The sequence below is a fragment of the Haplochromis burtoni genome, unplaced genomic scaffold (assembly GCF_018398535.1).
Source record: "Haplochromis burtoni strain Fernald_Lab_line unplaced genomic scaffold, NCSU_Asbu1 Contig_35, whole genome shotgun sequence".
NCBI lineage: Eukaryota > Metazoa > Chordata > Actinopteri > Cichliformes > Cichlidae > Haplochromis > Haplochromis burtoni.
This window is the reverse complement of record NW_024582396.1, coordinates 2,653,724-2,673,597: the sequence shown is the minus strand read 5'-3', so window position 1 is coordinate 2,673,597 and position 19,874 is coordinate 2,653,724. Positions and strand designations below refer to the sequence as shown.

Genomic DNA, 19,874 nt, shown 5'->3' with positions numbered 1-19,874 from the left:
GGGTGAGTTCATTGTGAAACCTGGCCCCACCTTATCATGCGAATTCCTGAGATCAGATGGCCCAGGATGTGAGTGGGCGTTAAGGCGTCTGGGAAGGGATCTCAAAACTGGATTATAGATGGCAGAGAGTTGGTGTCGTAAACCCCCGCCTCTGTTCAAAGATGGTCGCTCACAGTGGACATAGATGGCTTCTTTCACTCCTCTTTCAAACCATCTGTCCTCTCTGTCCAAAATTGTGGCAGGGATAGTCAGTAGGTAGAGTGGTGGCCCCATGATCGGAAGGTCGGGGGTTCGACTCACTGAACGCTAACCTGAGGTACCCCTGAGCAAGGTACCGTCCCTACACACTGCTGGGCTACGCGTGCTGCTGTTCACTTTGAATAAATGAGGCATGAAGAGCAGAATTGGACAAAGTCACTGTGCGGTGAAGTTAGTGCGAAGCTGTCCTGCATTATACCTTAAGATGCAGATGGACTGCTGAGTCTTGTCCTGTGGAGGTGGCTCTTCTTGTTGTGCCATGCGCTTGTGAAGTGGCTGTTTGGTCTCTCCGATGTAGAGGTCTGGGCATTCCTCGCTGCACTGTACAGCATACACCACATTGTTAAGTCTGTGTTTTGGCGTTTTGTCTTTCGGGTGAACCAGTTTCTGTCTGAGCGTGTTGCTGGGTCTGAAATGCACCGGGATGTCATGCTTGGAGAAAACTCTCCTGAGTTTTTCTGATACACCGGCTACATAGGGGATGACAATGTTGTTGCGTCTGTCCTTCTTATCCTCCCTCGCTGGTGTCTGGTCTTCTTTTCTGTGCCTCTTTGCTGACTTTAAGAACGCCCATTTAGGATAGCCGCACGTTTTGAGTGCTTCCTTTACATGTGTGTGTTCCTTCTTTTTTCCTTCAGGCTTAGAGGGAACATGTTCTGCCCGGTGGTGTAGGGTCCTAATTACTCCAAGTTTGTGTTCCAGAGGGTGATGGGAGTCGAACAGGAGGTACTGGTCTATGTGTGTCTGGATACAATTTTATATAATCAATTTCAGGGCAGCATGGTGGTGCAGTGAAACTGTGGTTAGCACTGTTGCCTCACAGCAAGAAGGTCTTGGTTCAAAGCTGCCATTTGGCCGGGCTAGGGTTAGCCCAGGGTTTCCCCCCCCCCCCGCTCTTTGACAGCTGGGAGGCTCCATCTCAACCCTGATGTGGATGACTGGATGAATGGTATATATAATTATATACATATGTGACACCATGATTACATTCAGTATCAAAATTATTTTGCAGATTGTCTTGATGCATGCTCAATCACACCGAAAGGTTCATCTGGACGTTTTCAGCTGGAGAAACGTTTCGACACTCGTCCAAGTGACTTCTTCAGTCTCAGCTGACTGCAGGTTTCCAACCTTATAAACAGTACTTTTCATAATAACTGAAACTAGCTCACTGAATGAACACTGGGCTTTGAGGTCATTTCCTTGATTTGATATTCAAATTCTCATGACCATTGATCAACAACCACTGACCAAAGCCCACTGATCAATGGCCATGAGTCCCATTCACAGAGAGTTGAGGGAATGGCTGCAATCACAGCATTGTAAGATGGTGACAGATGTACCCTTAGGCCCCTCCTCGATTCAGAGATGGTCTTTCCCTTTTCACATAAATGGCCTCCTTGACTCCGCACTCAAACCAGCGTTCCTTGCTGTCCAGGATGTGGACATCCTCATCCTTGGAAGAGTGTCCACTGGCCTGTAGGTGTAAATAGACTGGTCTTTAAGGTTGGGGAAACCTGCAGTCATAATCATCCTTTTGGGACATATTTCCTTTGCTGACTTTACAATGTTTGTTTTTTGTTGACATTTTCAGAAATGTAGAAACATAATTGTATGTCTATTGGTTAAGACAAAGTGGTGTGGAGTGGGGCAGGATAATAGAAAAACATTAAATATGCACCAGCAAAAAGCCATTATTCAAGCTGCAGCTTCTGTTTCTGAAAAAAGAAACAAGTGGAAATATGATAAAAACTGCAGTTCCTGAAATGGTTGCTTGAGTCTGATTCCAAGAGTGAGTCAATCCCCTAGACCCCCATGTTAAAAGACCCACCTTTACAGCAACATGAAATATGTTTAGAGCTTGGTACAAAAATAGCTTTAGCCTCTCTAGCTAATTACTTCTTCATAACAACGTTGTAGTGGGTGTTTTTTTATTTTTTATTTTTTAAAAAGCTCATCCACTTTAGTTTTATTAAAGCTTAGAGTTGGATCCACATGAAATAAAAACAGCAGCTCACAAACTGCAGAACTTCCACCTTGGTACGTGGTAGTAACATTTCACACCTTCACCACAGTTAAAACATCAGTATAGTAACTGGAAAGGGCTGAAAAGATGTAAAACTATGTATAGATACATGCAGTAGTGCCTAATCTGAGACACAAGCGATATAACACATTTGCACAGATACATCCCTCGGTGCAAACATCCAACATGGAGTATGAATAAAAACAGATAACTAAATAAATTGCATGTGTTGTTAAGCAAACTAAATCTATATTCTATTTTTAAAAATCTGCTGATTCACAGACTCATTCCATTTAACTCTATGATACATCTCAACCTTCAGACTCTTGGTATGCAGCACCAATTATCACTGAATTGCAGTTTTTCCCCCTGACTTTGTTCTCTTTTCCTCCCCTTGAGGATTACATATTTTTAGAACAACTTAATCTGAAATGGTTGGTGAGGGAGGCTGCTTTAAATGAAACCAACATGGCGAAGACAATTGTAGTTACCCTAACGCTGAAGTATGACAACAGTGTTTCTGCCTGAATTCTGTCTGGAGCGCCTGCTTAGTGTTTCGGATTAAAGCGCGTATTAATCCACTGGTTGACTGAAGCAGTCTTGGCTCCAAGAAACAGACTAATTGCCTTGGGCAACTCATGCATCCATTTATTTTCAGTGCTTGCTTCTTCCTGCTTGGCCTAACTGAAACTTCAGCCTTTTTTTCCATGTCTCAGAATAAATGGCAAACAAATACCCAGGACAGGTCGCCAGTCGCTGCAGGGCAATCGCACAGAGACCTTTTGGTCTACAACACAAGCAGTTCTGACCCAGGGCTCATTGATCCTCAATTCATCTAGCTGTCTATACTTCTACTGTAGGTTAAAACTGGGACAGATATCTTTGAAACACACTTTGATGACACTGAATCCCGACCTGTAACCAATAAACAACAATCAGAGAAAATTAGCTAGACAAACGACATTATTTAGATGCACAGAACAGCAACGTCACAGAACAACATGTGACTTAGGCATGACGATTGATGAGACCAAGTCTGGGTGAGCTGGTGTTGTCCATCTATTTATGCATGAAAACCTCACCTAACTCTAGCACTTCTTCCTCCTTCTGTGGTCTTTTCAGTCTAAAGCAGGAACATGTGGCAATGTTCCTGATGTTGTGAGATTCTTACTGCCAACTACAGCAAAAGCTCCAGCTGTTAATGATCTGTTGCTAACTGTTTTTATTAGTCTTTACTTTCTTTACAGTGTCCAAGCCTAAAATATCTGTATAAACTGGTGGAAGTAATCTTTATGTCTCACTGGGAATAAACTAGCTGCTACCTACAGACTGAACAAGCTTTGGTGCAATCGCTGTCTTAGTCTATCGTAGCCATACTTTGTTTGCCTTAATTATGATGTTTTATAGCACCACAGTCTCCCATAGGACTTCATTAGGACTCAAATCTGGTGAATATAAAGATCAATTGCCCAGAGTATTCCTTTAATCTCTTGACTGTCTTTGTTGTCAGTGTGTATGTAAAATCTAGATGATTGGGGGGAAAAAAACCAAACTTTTCAATGAAATTTCTTTTAGTTTTAACCTATAGAGAAAACAATTCACCTGAAAGTCAACAAAGAAGTTCCTAAAAAGCAGGTTTAGCTCAGTGGCCTGTCTTTGGAGTGGAGGTACATTAACCAGGGAACCAAGTTCTCATCTCAAAGCATTAAATGCTGTGTTCCACAGATACTTACAAGCTTCCCTTTGGTCTCAGTGGGTTGATACACCTGCAGCATCAGCAGCAGAGTGATTTGGTTTTTGAGTACTTATGAGATAATGTTAAGTTCTGGGGTTATTATTAGTTCATCTTAGGTGTTATCTCCTCGTCTATGTAGGTTCCCCATGTGTCTCTCTCCTCTGTGTCCCTCTCCCTGTATCTTTTGTCAAGCTTGCGACAAAATTGACATTGCAACAACAAACTCCACACATCCTCGACACATCCTTGGGCCATTTCAAAGTGGTTGCGATGCGCTCAAAGGCATTAAAGAAAGAGTCAACCTCACTTTCTCTGAAAGGTGGCACTAAAGCAATTTGCTTGCTTGCATCAAACTGATCAGAGGAGAATGAATCAGGAGGTTTACTCACAATTTTACTCACTGGGGTAGAGGTAACATTGCGTTGTCTGGAGGGATCCAGCTCCATAGCCCTTATGCGGAGATGTCAAAAGTCATTGTGGCTATTTTACCCCCAACACTACAAGAAAACTGCCAACCAAAAACTGTAGGCAACCTACAAAACACAATGAGCAAAAAGAATGGCAAAAGAAACGAGCGGACGAGCCCCCACTTTATGTTACCCCCCAGTCTAGGGGTACAGGAACGTAACATAAGAGTTAAAAAAGGAAGTGACCCCGCCCTGGGCCCTAAAACCATACACAGAACAAAACAATTTCTTGGTGAACGGAGGTTTGTTTGTGTACACTGAAAATGAAGCTCCGGGGTGAACAATGCCAAAATAACAAACAGAACAAGCTAAGTCAGGAGAGGAGGTGCTATCTAAAACCCTATGTGAAACAAAGGACAAACGTCACACCTAACTCCCTCAATGAGATAAACAGGAGAAAACAGTACAAGGAAAAATAATAAGGCAGCTCACCCTATCTGCTTCAGTGCTATTTACAATGTGCTATTTACAAGTGAAAGCTAATGTACACACTATATACAAAGCTCGGTAAGCCACAAGAATCTCAAACATAAATGTCACAGGTTTTAGAAGCCAGGGTCAGGTCTGCTGCTGCTGTCAGTGGCTGCCCAGCACAACTGCTGGTGAGGGATTCTGAAAAGAGCCACATGATCAGGGACCGTTCAGGTTTCTCATCACAGTTTGTTTTTTGTTCGATATCATAATTAATAAACAGCTCAGTTTTTGTTATACTTATTTTTGTTCTCCCGTGTCTGCTTTTGGGTTCACACCTCAAACACATCGGCCATCCCAGCCGTGACATCATCATTAGGGAGTTGAAGGAATGGCTGTGATATCTTTGTTTGTCTTTTTGGGGGTTTCTGATTGACTTTGTTTTCATTGGCTGATTCTTCTTCTTCTGTCTCATCTCATTCAATCCTTACCATCTCTGTCCATCACCCCAACCTTCTGCATGGCCTCCTTCACTACATCCATGAATCTTCTTTGTGGTCTTCCTCTTTCCCTCCTGCCCTGCAGCTCCATATTCAATATCCTTTGTCCAGTATATCGACTATCCCATCCCACCTCAGCCTTGTCTCTCGAATGTCATCTCCAAACCTGAGCTGTCCCTCTGATATACTAATTTCCAATATTGTCCATTCGGGGCACTCCCAATGAAAATTTTAACAGCTCTTGCCTCCTGTGCTTTTGTTAGTTTCACCGTCACCAATCCATGCATCATAGCGAGTCTCACTACCATCTTGTAAACCTTCCCTTTCACTCTAGCTGCTAACCTTCTGTCACAAATCACCCCTGACACTCGTCTCCACCCACCCCACCCTGCCTGCAGTCTTTTCTTCATCTCTCTTGTGCGGTGTCCTCGGTTTTCAATGATTGGATCAAAGTGTTTAATCTCGTTCACTGTCACTATCTCTGCTCTTTGTATCTTCACTGTTACAGGTCACCTATTAATAACATTTTACCTTACTGTGGTTTAGGTTATAACGCACCATTTCAACAAATCACACTGAAAAATTAAACCTAGCAAGTGCTTTTAAATGTAAAAGGGTAACAAGAGGTTAACAGCTTCATTAGACCACCAACCAAATGAAGCTTTATTCCACAGCTACTCTAAATTAACAGTATTGATAATTAACACTTTTTATATGTTTCTTTAATGGTTAATCCACACAAGCTCTTTAATTAAAGATGTTTTTTAATACTAAATATTTATTAAAGTTCACTGTTTTAAAAAAAGGATGAACAAAAAGAGTAAGACACATTATTATTTGTTGATCAAGAGGCCAAATTACAGGTATTTCTTATTTCTGATCACTAAATGAGTTTAAGTGGTTGAACATTTTGATTAATTTTGACTTCTCAGAGAAGTCCAGTGTGCCGGCTAACACATAATTCATAGTTTAAAATAAGTGTTTGATAAATTACTAAAACATTTGTGCTTTATTTATGGTGAATTGGGAGTTAAACAGCTGCCTTGCTTTGGCCATAAACACAGTATGTCACAGCATAAATGCAAAAGAGCATCTTTTTCTTAGTTTTGAGATGTGAGCACCTTTGAGAAAACAGCAATATTTGACTATTTTGAATAAGAACTGGCTTGAAAAGCCAAACACAGGTGAAGAGACAATCTCTGTATTTGGTTTGTTCTCACAATACGCATGCTAGGCCCCTCTGGCCCAAATACATTTGGATCTGCTTTCTTCTATTCACACACATCCTCTTGAAACACCCAGTGAGGTTCATGATTCTTTGCCTTTTGTGGCTAAATTGCATTTGCAGTGGCATGCTCCATCATCATCATTGAGGAAGCATCAGACTTTTGAGCTGGGGCTTGGATAGCGGTGGGGGTTAATGATGGGAATTTCAGCTCTGGCAACGGCTCTGTTTAGTTCTTTCCGTGGTCACCCAAAGTTCCCTTGATACTATCCAGAGAGTGAGCTTGTGTCGAGGACCTATGGCGAGAGCAGAATTGGCTTTGTCATGCCCCAAGAGTCTGTCCCTGGAACAAAAGACCGCAACAATTCAGACAATTGCAGTGGAAATGTCTGCGACTCATTCAGGCGTCTCTACCTCTGACCCTTCAGCACTGCATAGAACGCTTCGGTTCACCAGCGCCGAGAATGTTTTTCGAGCGCATCAGTCAGTGAGTGTTCCGAGTCTTCGGGCTTGATTTTGCTGCAGGGTTCTCTGCTGAGAAACCTTTTCCTATTTCTTGACTTTCTTGCTCTCTGAGGCTTCCGTGTCTGCGTTGGACTCATTTTCTGAGGATAACTGAGTCGTTGCCATTTGGCTTTGACAGCCACCTGATGATGCTTTTGTGTTTAGACCCTTGATGAATATTGATTTGGTGTTTTCAGTTCTTGCCGGGTCTCTTTGCTGTTGTATATGTGCATGCATACATTCACAAACAGATTGAACTTTATAGCAAGTAACGCAGTGTCAGGTTTACAAAGAGTCGGATAGTTTTTTGTTTTTTCCTTTGGAACTGCACTGCAGCAGACTTCAGTTTCCTTTAATTCCTGTATGCTTCAGGGTGATGTGCTTTGTTTGTACAAGCTTGAGAAACTAAGATGATTTGGTTGAAGTTTTCATCCTTCAGTCTCCACAGTCTTTGAAGTGCATGGCTTTTTTCTCTGTCTCCCCAGAGCACGGTCAACCGTGTTGTACACCAACGCTGAATTGTTCTGCTTTACTGGCAGCCATCTGGCAAAACCTCACAAACATTCCCTAATGCAATTTCTGTCTGCCTTTTATTCCAGTCATTTGATGTTCCCACACTGTGATCCTCAGCACTGCATCTCTTTTTATGGCTCTTTTAAAAAATGGAAGGACTTCACTTTGTGACCTCCACTTTGTGACTGATATAGAAGATTCCATTTCGGTATTTTCCAGGATACATGTTTGCCTGGCATACTTAGAAAATCTGGGATTTTCTTTTAAAGCTTTAAAGTATAGAGGCTGACAGAGGCCTTGAATATTGTGTAATCGATTATGCTCTCACCAGTATAGTAAGTCTGTTTAGTTAGACTTACAGAGAATCCTGCACTCAGGAGAGTCTGATGTAACATCCTGAGTCAAATCTGCCTTAATCTCCTTTACCGATAGTCACAAAAATATTCCAAGCTGCTATCTTTCACCACAGGCCCGAAACAGGCATTAATTCCACAGAAACTGCACGAGTCAACAGAAATGGAAGCAGGTGGAAGAAAGAAACTTATATTGTGCTTCAAATTGAAAATTTGTTGAACATTCAAAATAGCAGCAGTAGGCAGTAGTTGTCTTTCTTTCCTGCATTCCCATTAGACACCGTCTCTGGGACTATGCCTCCTTTTTCTTTATTTTTCTTTTCTCATCTTACCAACAGGACGAAACAAGACGTACAAGATTCTCGGTGGACTGAACCAACAAGGGGAGGGGAATCCAGATTAAAACAAGTGTTTTGAAATCCAGAAGTTCAGATAAATATCACAATCACATTAATTATCTTCAGACTTTTACTGAACTCAAAAGCTGGACACAGATTTCATAAAATGTCATTTTCTAGCCAATAAGAATGAAGTTGTTCAACCAAAAGAGAATTGGCAATTTCGAGTGTCTGTGGTCTTGTTACTGCTCACGGACCTCCATCAGCTCAGTCACTCGTGAAACATCAGGGAGTGTGTTTATAGGATTGGGGGAAAAAGGAAAATGTTCCTTTCAACCCATTTGCCCCCACTGTGTTCTCCATCTGATCACCTGCAATAACAACCTGTGATACAAAACATTTGAACACGGCTCAAACTTGTGTAAGGCACCGCAGTGCCGGAGACTAATTGTTTTTAGGACACGGTGAAAGCAGCTTGTGCTTTAGTCAGTTCAATCAGTGAATGGAGCTTTGTAAATGTGCTTGTATAGTGCATGGCGGGTGGGGGTGGGGTGAGGACTGCCCTGTTACACCAAAGTTACCATTGTAGACTGATATTAACTTTTTCCCTTTAATCTTAAGTTACTACAAGGAAATGTATCTACTTAACTAGTTATATGTATCTAAAGTTTCACCACCTCAGTGATAAAATACAAATTCTTCAATGTATAAAAGTATCAACCAAGTCTTACATGCCTATGGAAATTATTTTATTAATAAGATGATATGGTATGGTTAGCATTAGCCAACTGAAACTCTTTTTTTAATGTTACATGGAGGCTGTGATTTATCTGAATAAAAAGAATTTCAATTTCTATACATAAAGGAGGCTCTTTTTTTCTGCATTGATATTAAATGCTTTTACTAGACATAAACAATGAGGTGCAGTATCTTGTAGCATACGTGGACAGGCTCAGTCTCTAAAAAAATAAGCAAACGTTGTTTTATTTCACTAAATGTTCACCTTCCAATAGAGCTCAACTCCATGGCTGCAGCTGCGTTGCAAAAGGCAAATAGGAAGCAGCGTGTCTCCTCAGATATGATCCTTTTGGGCTATCACTGCAAAGGATGGCAGCTGGATTCATCTTGCTGTACAGATCTACTTTCATTATGACCATGCTGAAGGTGATATCTGAGCCAACGCTAGAGTGAAATCTATAAAATCCATCATTGATGGGTCATTTTTTCCTCAGTTCCATATGTACATACTCTACATCTATACAGCGCTGTGAAGATGCATTCGCACCTTTGCATCTTTGTCACACAAGTTTTAATTCAGTTCAGTTCGTTTTTATTTATATAGCACCAAATCACAACAACAATGATTTATATTGTAATGAAACAAAGAAGACCCCAACAATTACATGACCTCCTGTGAGCAAGCACTTGGCGATGGTGGGAAGGAAAAACTCCCTTTTGACAGAAGGAAACCTCTGGCAGAACCAGGCTCAGGGAGCTGGTTGGAGGGAGACATATTCAGTGTCATCAGGTCATGAAACCAATGTTAACGACAGACAAAGATAACCTGAGTAAACACAAAATGCAGTTGATGATTCTTTTATTGAGGGAAAAAATATCCAAACCTCTTTATTAAAAGGATTTAACTCTTGTTAAATCATTAATTAACTGTGATTTCAAACATGTTTTTAGAAAGCTGACTGACTTAGAGGTGAACACGTTTGAATGGCAAGTGTAAGGTTTCACACGGAGATAAATCCCTGCATTCAGTTCATCTTTGCGTGATATCAAAATTTGAAATCAGTCTGATGACCTGAATGTGTGACAAATATGCAGAAAAGAAATCGGGCAGGGACAAAACAAGGCAGAAGAGGCTTCACATCTATGGAGAAACAAAATGTTCTCAGTGCTTTCAAGTAATAAATAAATTCATAAGTATTAAATACAAGCAGCCACTGAAGAGAATCTTAGACACAATGTGGCTTTTAAGCCGGACCTCTATAGAAACAATATAAGTATTAGGTCTATTTTAGTGAAACAACACAATGCAGTAATTGATGTACTATGAAATGTAAGCATGGATAATCCTCTCTGCATCACTGAGAATCCTTAAAAGTACAGCTCAGGTCAAATTGGACTTGTCAGTTCCTGAACACTTAATGTGATTAGAGGCGCAAGGACCGGCCAAATTTGGCTGAAAACACACTCTGAGCCTATAAGAAATACTTTCAGTTCGCCTTAATTTAATTGTACAAAATGTGATTGTGCTTGTCAAATCACAGCTTTAACTTGACCTCAGCTGAAGTGGCAGGCAGGACCTGCAAACTTAATTTAACTAAAATACAAAATAAATAAATAGATAAATAAACTCTTCTCTGTACGTGTTATCTCCTAGAGTCTAGGAGACTCTAGGAGGGGTCTAGGACCTAGACCCCTGCAAAAGATTCACCAAGGTAATCTTGATGGCAGGGCCGTTCGATTTAATGAATTAGGCAGCATGCAGACTTTTCATTAAAGGTGGTTCTAATGAGTGTATTTTGTGTGTACATAGTAAAAAGCATGTGCCTTTAATTTATTATGACACATCTTAAGAGCATTAAACGAGGATTAAAAAAAAAATTCTCCTTTTCAGATTCGTTTGCTTCCAACTTTGTTAACATGTCACTGCCACTACATTTCAATAACGCAGCAGGAGCGTATAAAACCATCCACCTGTTCATTTGCATGAATGGCATATAAACAAGTCAGGGGGCCTTGCAATCAACACATTGCTCAGTGGCCCTATCAGCGGTGAGAAACATCTCAGTGCATTTGTCGCTGAAACTAGGTTTTATCCCAGCTTCAACAGCAGTAAGATACATTTTCTAACATTTTAGAAAACTTGTGAAACCAGCACATTTCAGATTTTTGCAGTTTTTGCAAATCTGAGAAGTGCTGCATTAAAAAGCTTTAACCAAAGGGACACATTTTTGGTACCTGACGCTATCTGGTTGCTAGAAAGCCTCAAATAGTTCACTAATCAAGTCAAAAGTCATTCAGGTCTGAGCAGGCTTCAGGTTTGTGTAGGTCAGGGGTTTCCAACTCCAGGCCTCAAGGACCTGCAGGTTTTAGATGTGTCCTTGATCCAACACAGCTGATTTAAATGTCTTGAAGTCCTCCAGGGTTCTGGTGATGAATAACTCATTTGATTCAGGTGTGTTGACCCAGGGTGAGATCTAAAACCTGCAGGACACCGGCCCTTGAAGCCTGGAATTGGACACCCCTGGTGTAGTTAAACAGGCCATGTGGAGATCAAATGATGTATTGTATTTTTCTTTGGCGTTTTTGGCTTGCTGGTTTGTTGAAGTGTTGAAAGAGATATATTTTATTTGCCATCTGCATATCATGGCTACAGTGAAAACCCCCAAGAGTTGGTCATTAGCATGCATTAGAACAGGGGTGTCCAACTCCAGTCCTCGAGAGCTACTATCCTGCAGCTTTTAGATGCATCCCTACTCCAACACAGCTGAATCAAATGGTTGGATTACCTCTTCGGCATGCCATCAAGTTTGGCAAAGGCCTGATAACAAGCCATTCATTTGATTCAGGTGTGTTGGAACAAGGATGCGTCTAAAAGCTGCAGGATGGTAGCTCTCAAGGACTGCAGTTGGACAACCTTGCAGGAGTAGAACATGAAAGGATGGAGACCCTGATTAAGACCTAAAGACCTTAATACTCTCACAAGGTCTCAGTGAGGACAAATTCTAGTATCCTTCTTTACAGAAAGCAGCTGGATTACAATTTTTCCCTTTCAGGATATAGTGTAGAGTAACAATTGGGCATTCCTGTAGTCTGGACTCTAAATTGCTGTCAAGTTGGAAACGCTGTATCCCTATTTACATTTCCCATTTATAAACTGGTCTAAAAGTACGATGTGTGTAGCTTTCTTTTGTCATCTTGTATAATAATCAGATTATTTTACTTTGATAATAATTAGCCTTGTACAGAGCGTGAGTCATTTGGGAGGTCACAGCTAATCATGATCTGACTTTCTCCTGTTGGCTCATCAAAGATATTATTAACTTGCATTGAGATGACTAGACAATGATGATGATGATGATGATGATTGCATGCTTGGTGTGCGCTTATACCAAGACCAGCGTGCTGCATGTTTTAACGTTACTTATGCATTCTCCGACGGTGGAATACAGAGTCTAAGCACATAGGCTCACAGCTCCCGCTCCAAATCAGGATCATTCTCAGTGCAACACTTCTCCCCACACCTCACCTTAATATGCTGTGGAAATGACACTGTCCATCTGACTCATTATTGTGCTTTGTAATCATAGCAACTGCTGTGACTCTCAGGCATTCTGAGATGAATTAGAATGAGAGACATCTCTTTGCAATTTCCTTGAAAGCCCGTTCCCACTGAAGGAACACAAGCTGGACTGAAAAAGGAAAGAATCTGGAAATAGGTATCATCTTCACTTTCCACATAACTTGAAGTAGACTGCAAATCCAAACGGGAGATATGCTGCAGAGGTGTGTGGGTGCTCCTTTCCCCACAGAGAGAAATCCGGGGTATGAATATAGCTCCCACGAAAAAAAAGAAAAAGCCAGAACAGGGCTGTAAAAGCTGTAATATGCTACTTGAAGGCGGATTTGGTAGTTACTAGTGATGATGGATTCATGTGGAGTTTCTAGGGACTAGGCTGGCTAACAGGCTCATTCCCACTGTTAAATTATTAAAGCTGGAGGGTTCAGGAACATCCACATGTTTTTGCACTCGTCATATTTTATTTCATAGTAGTCATCAGGAGAGAATTAATTATTTATAGTGCCAGGTCCCTAGACGTTTTTGAATGGATCATTTTCGTTGGCAGCTATAGATGATTGGTTAACCTTCTCTTGTTCTATTGCCAGAGGTTTTGGTCCAGCACAGAGCAGCTATATAGAGTGGTGTACCGGCCTTTATCCTGCATGTTGTGTTACCATTGCGTGTGATATCGCATTCCTTTTCATCACTTGCAAATGAAATTTATTTGACACGAATTGCTCAATGTCCCCGGAATCCTTCATCTGTTTGTTTACTCATGCATTCAAACTTCCAGTGGGGTTATCCACAGCAGTGTTTTCACGCTTCCGATGGCTTCTTCTCTTTCAGATCCACCGATTACGGCTCCACATATGAGAGAATGAATGACAAAGTTGGATCCAAGACTGTCCTAAGTTACTTATACGTCTGTCCGTCTAACAAGAGAAAGGTGAGACGTTCATTTATCACAAAAGTTGCTCATCAGTGGAAATGCTTGACATGTTTTCCTTTAATGAATTGGGTTTGATTACATTTGCACAGGCCTAATTCCATCAGTACAACATGAGTCATGTCATACTCATCAGTCTGCTCTCCCGAGAGCCGTCTTTTCAGAGAAAACTCTTTCTATTCACTGAATAACTAGTAATGTCTATTTTGCCCGTTTTATTTTGGTTTCAGCTCACTGTCAGTGGAACTTAAGACCAATTTTAGTAAAAACATTGTAATTGGCATGATTACTTTATTTCTTGGTTTGGTTTTTGTTTTCAAAGCACATTTTTTAGGAAAAGCCAACAAGAACAGGGCACTGGGACTCACAAAGATGATTTATTTAGAACAAATATGAAATTCAGACTTTTTCATCACTACAACGCAAAACTCTGAATAAATAAACTATCAAATCCTTTACTCCCCATGAAGAAATATCATGTTTATATTGACACTAGTTAAAATATCTATTAGGATTTCTATAGCTACAACTATAACATCCCAGTTGTTGCACTCATATTTACTGTCGATTTAAGTACCTGCCTGCAGCTTAGAGACTCATGTAGAACTGAGACCACCGAGTTGTGTGTGTTGTGCACTTAAATAAATAAGCTGATCTGCAGGGAATTTAAACACATCATGGTCACATTTTGAATCTAACCGGATGATAATTTATTGCTTAACAGCTTAACGTGCAGGTCGCCTGAACACTGTCCACGACCTGTTTAGACCTGGTAGGGTTAGGGCCACATCTACTGCTGTTTGGCAAACCCAAATGGAAATATTATAACAGAAGAACTTTGAGGAGACGCGATCTGAAAGGTACCATAATAATTGGTTGTGTGATGGATGTTTAGAGGTTAAAAATCTGTATTGAACTTGACAAATCATAGTTTTAAGCGAATCAGCTCATTTTGAGGCTTTTCAATGGGAACATCAGCAGAAAGTCTTGAGGTTTATTGACAGAGACAGAATACAGACAGAACAGGTCTGTTTGGTAAATGAAAGCAGTGTTTATGTTTGGAGCAGCTGCCTGGTTTATATGACATACCTCTGTGGCTTTTACAGGATTAAATCAGTGCTCATTGCTAAATGCTGTGTTTACAAGTTGAGGTATTAAATAGAATACTAGGTAACATAGGTTATTCGATATTATTATTATTGGCATCTGAAATTGAAAATCTTATGTGAGTTTGCTTGTGGATAAAATCGTCGGCAGTTAGGAAACTATGTACAGTGAGTCCTTGCTCTATAAGAATGTTTCTGGCAACAATCTAAGTGGAATTTTAAGAATTTCAAGCCCCCAAAAAACAAACCCATGACCACTGCCAGCTGCCAACCATCTGCCAGTGTTTTTCATTTGCCAGAGAGTTCTGTCAATCATTGATTTTTATTGTTTTCTGATAATCTACGAATATGTTTTTCTATCCATCTGTCTAACTCCAGCTAAAATGAAATGTGCTAATTAATACCCAATCATTTAGGGTTTTGGTCATTGTTCTATCTTTAGGGTTATAGGTCATGTCTGTCAAGCAGGAGGGATTCTAAATCCCTACACTTTTATACTGAGATCCAAAGCCTTTAGCATCAGGCTGCAACTCTGATATTCCCTCATGTGTTGAACATCACGCATCTGGTGCTCCAAGCAAAAATTTGATAGGCAAGTGGAATCATAGCCAAGAGTGTGCTCCAAGCAGCAAAGCTACAGTCGGAGTCTCTTCAACCTGTAGCCTAAAGGGAACCAGAGCTGTTTCTGAATCCATGTGTTTTCAGTCAATTTACAGTATTCTGTACATAAATATATATCGACCCAGCTCTCTCGGGCACAACGCGGCAACTATCGTATGCATATGGCAAAAATAAAGTTTGGAAAGCAGTAAGATGATCAGTTTATCTGGTATTTATGGCCGGGGACAATAATGCTGTTTACGTGGAGCTCGACGGGCTGTTAGCTGGAATAACAAGTCACACTTTGGAGTCGCAGGTTAGTATGAGCAAGCACAAAAGCAAATCCATTAATCCGTCAGTAACTTTAACTACAACATTAGACAGATAGTTAAAGTATGTTTTATGTGAGTCATTATTTTGTTTATTATTTTTAATAGTATTGTACAAGAGTTCTATTGCCTTTTATGTCTTTTTGCAACTGTTACAGTATGAAGAATAACATTTTAGATTATTTTCCATCTAAGATGTGAAATTCAAAGTAAAGACATCGACAGAAAGTGTGGTTCAAATATGTAAGGTCTCTTTTACATAGACTGTCTAATGATTATGCATGTAGAACTTCACATTATCTAAAGAGCATCACTGCACTATCATCACTAGTCATCTGAAGGTACTTTATATTATAAGGTAAATATTATAAGTCAGCTGTTTGCTGGTGGGCTGCCTCCTGCAGCTGAGAACATTGTTAAGAAGGTTAAACCTAAGCAGGAAGGGTTTGGCCTTAATAGCAGTCATAATAATACTGACTTTGGAATTCAAAGGTTGCACGTCGAGTTGAGAACTCTCTGTAGGTTTCACACTGTCACAGTGTTTATATGTTAGATCAGTTGTCGCTATAAAATATTCACAAAGGCTTCTTTAAACGCCACCCAGGACCGCCGAGACCGTAGAACTGAAAAATTTTTCTTTAAAACATTTAAACAGTCAATTCAAAGTAAGTTTAGTCAGAACTGAGATTTTCCCAACAATATGATTACGTATCCTTGGAAACAATCCTTTTGTCTACATTGGCCTACTTGGTTAGACTCACGTGCGGCACAAACCAAAGCGTGACGACAGGCCGTGTGGAGAACGTGCTCGTTGTTGTGGAGGTGCTCGGGCTCATCAGCCTCACTATGCCAGGGCCGAGCCAAGGTACTGACCCTGAATACGTTTGCGTGCCATGGGAGTTAATAGGATCTCCAAGAGTGTTGAGCTAAACCACGTGAAGGTGAGGAACAGATCATAGCCGATGCTGATTGCTCCTCATGACTCACTCCTCCTCTCTGTTTATGTGGAGAAAATTTAATTCCACATCAAGGGCATAGCAGAAACGTAGTCCCTCAGGTTCTCTCTCTCTCAGGTTGCTGATGTGACACACTTTGTGTTATTCGGCTTACGCGAGAAAAAGAAAAAATAACACGTGTACTCATGTAAACAACTGATATTAGTCCTTGTTTTTTTAATGAAGGTTTGTAACGGCGTACGTTGGAAAAAATCTAACAATAATCCAAATGTTTTCCCAGTTTCGTTCTGCCTGTGGGCTGATTGCCTCTTCGACCTCATCTATGGCCTAATTATTTTGGTTTACCGTCATGCATGTATGAAAGTTTGCCTGAACACTTGCTTTATTTATCTTTTGCCTCTTGCATCTGAGTTGTCGTGTTTAATGTCCGCCCGTGTTCAAAAAAAAGAGCCGTCTGGGTGCCCAATCAGTCACTGTGAGATACAATCGTCTGCTGCCCTCTGAGATATTCCTTCAACTACAATAAAGGCGCCATTATATGTTAACTGCTTTTGTTTTTTCTTTTGTGCTTACATTGTTTTAGAAATAAGGTGAAGCTGTGACCTTTTACAAAGTCACATTATAGATTTGAATGATGGTAATGACATTTAGTGCAGATCGCTGAAATTGACAGCTGCCATGAATCTTCTTGGCTGTATTCTGATGCTCACCATGTGCTAAATCCTTGATCGAACAGCTCATGGATTACGTTAAATTAAAAATAAGGACGTGCACTGTTAAAATGCCATTGAGGAAGCGAGACAGTGAAAACATGATAGCTAAATGTTGGCGATTAAGTCCTGATCCAAGCTTAATGAGCATAGTGCTGCGACAACTGTGTTAAACCCTCCCGTCAAACAAAGACAAAGCTCAATTGATCTGGCGTGATGCGATTCATTTGCTGCAGAGAGTCTCTTTTCCTCCCTCTCTGATCCATACCTCCACATCTCATCATCCGACAGCTGCTGGCTTCCGTCTTGGTGCCATAGCCCATGCACAGCTCAACGGCAGGCTGATAAAACACAAAGGTTATCCCTCCGACCTTTATCGATTTCGTTTTGTTACTCTCCTCACTCGCCCACTTCCTCACCGAGGCCGAGTGGATGCTGTGAGGGAAATCTTAATCACCTCTCGCTAATGCTATCAGTCACTGGGATTTTGGAAGTGAATAATTATTGTTTGAGGCTGATTGTTTTAGTAGGCAGGAGAGAAATTGGCTGGTGTTCCATTTCCCGCCTTTGTATTGGCGTTGAATTGGTTCTGGGTTCTTTCTGATTGCAGAGGTGACAGACAGAAAGGGCTTGTTACGATAATGTCTGAGGTTGGGAAGTAATGTGGTTGTTTTTGCACGAACAAGGTGGTAAGTGAGTAATAGAAATCTGAAAATGCTTTCTGCGACTGGCTCCCGATAAAATGAGAGGCCCGTCGTGAGCCTCTCTGAATCAAGGCTACAGAAGAGATGACCTAAAATGCTGCAATTGAAAGCTATAGTTGTAGCAAGAATACATGACGCTCGTCGCTCAGTTCAAAGCTCGAGCTAAAGACGAGGGTAGATTTTTGTATGAGACATACAATGTGTTCAGACAGGCTTTTCTTTCCTTTAACTGAAAGTCCTGACAGGTGACTGAAAATGTAAAACAGACTCTGCTGCTCACAGCAACATGATGAAATATGATTACTGCTTAAAAACTGTAAATTACATCCGACAAGCCCCAAAGACTGTTGCAGATATCAGGAGGCCTTGGCATTAGACAGTGAGAGGTAATGAATGGCAAGATTGGCGAGCCCGGGCCAATGAGAAACCCAGATTGAGAAAGTGCTGCCTGTTTATTGGTGCTTAATGAAAAACAATTTATCTAAATCACCACCGGGGAGGGTTCCCGGTTAAAGCTCTGGAAAGAAGTCTAGCTTTTCTGTCAGTGACAAATGTGCTGTTGTTTTTCCAATTCAAATGGAATTGACGAGAGAAAACAGCCGTTTGGGCTGTGAGCGCCATCGCTACCCACCGTTCCACCACACAATTATAGTGGAGGTGTGGGCGTTGTAGTGTAAGCCAGATAACAGACTAAACACTGCGAGAGAAACATTCAGAGCTGCACTACCTCATGTTTTAATTTTAACGAGAAACACGGTAGATTGGTTTGTACTTGGCTCTCTGAGAACGTTGGAGTCAAGCTAATTTTTCCTTTTTATTTTTTACTTTTGTGGAGCACAGATTGGCCTATTAACCCCGTTTCCAGCTGCAACACGGGGCGGCTTTCAGAACCAGGTGACCAACAGGACCAATAAGCAGTTAGCTGAGAGGCTATGTAAGCAGAAGCGCTAGCAGTCAGGCAAACAGTGTTTTCATCAGGATTTGGTAAGAAAAATAAAATGGGTTTTTGGACTTACCAGTTCAATTTTACTGTGTGTGTGTGTGTGTTAACAAATTAGCAGCCGTTTCTTAAAGGTGAGCTATAAAACATTTACTGCAAACTGTTTGGCCGAGAAATAATAAATATTACAAAGACTTGCATGTTGCTTTACATATTAGCAGCATGCAAGTCTTCGCAGCCAAGCAAACAGTATTAATAAAGACATTAAAGATCAGATGCACAATATTTTCTTCATCTTCATTGTACTGTTGAAACACCCCCGATACCTGTGATGCCGTTGTGAATGCTTTCAGTGGGTCCCGTGGGTTACACAATGATGCCTCAGACCCCACAGGCTCTTTGTTTTCATGGGAGCACTGCATCAGCGCAGAAATGTTGAGGTGGGCTGTACGTATCAAATGAGCAATCCACACCAATGCAAAACCCAGATTTCCCAGCATAACTCTGCATGGTGTTAATGTTATGGCTGATTAGAGCATCCACACCTATCCTGTGATGAAGTGTGTATTGATCAAGATTAGTTACCCTAAAAGTGAAGCATACAACAAAACACCTTTATTTATTTATTTATTTGTGTGGAATCATTCAAATCCCTGTTTATATAAAAGTAAACCAAACTGATGATGGATTCATTTCAGATTCTATGAGTCAAAATAGTACCATCCCTTTTAAATGCTACATCTATGCTAACACCTTCTTTTTATTCAAGGAGGAATTCCTGTGAACATTTTATCTGCTCCCACAAAGACTCCAAATGTCATTAGCTGAAAGAAATATGCATTGTGGAATCCCTGTTCTTAGTGAATACTGTAATAACTGTGATAGCTCTAGTAGAAATATTCCAAGCATGAAATTAGGGCTTCTACTACTGTGGAGCTGTTAAATTTGAAATTAGA

General features: G+C 40.8%; 1 protein-coding gene across 2 annotated transcripts in view; it reads left to right on the top strand.

Annotated features, from left to right (window-relative positions):
• Positions 1-19,874, top strand: part of sorcs3 (sortilin related VPS10 domain containing receptor 3) — a 239,272-nt gene that overhangs the window by 110,448 nt on the left and 108,950 nt on the right. Inside the window, exon 3 of one of the 2 annotated variants that reach the window (XM_005919300.2) lies at positions 13,474-13,573. In XM_005919300.2, the coding sequence (XP_005919362.1) occupies positions 13,474-13,573 (100 nt within the window). Of the gene's footprint in view, positions 1-13,473; positions 13,574-18,888; positions 18,963-19,874 lie in introns of those variants that run through there. The other variant, XM_042219615.1, reaches the window with a different exon arrangement.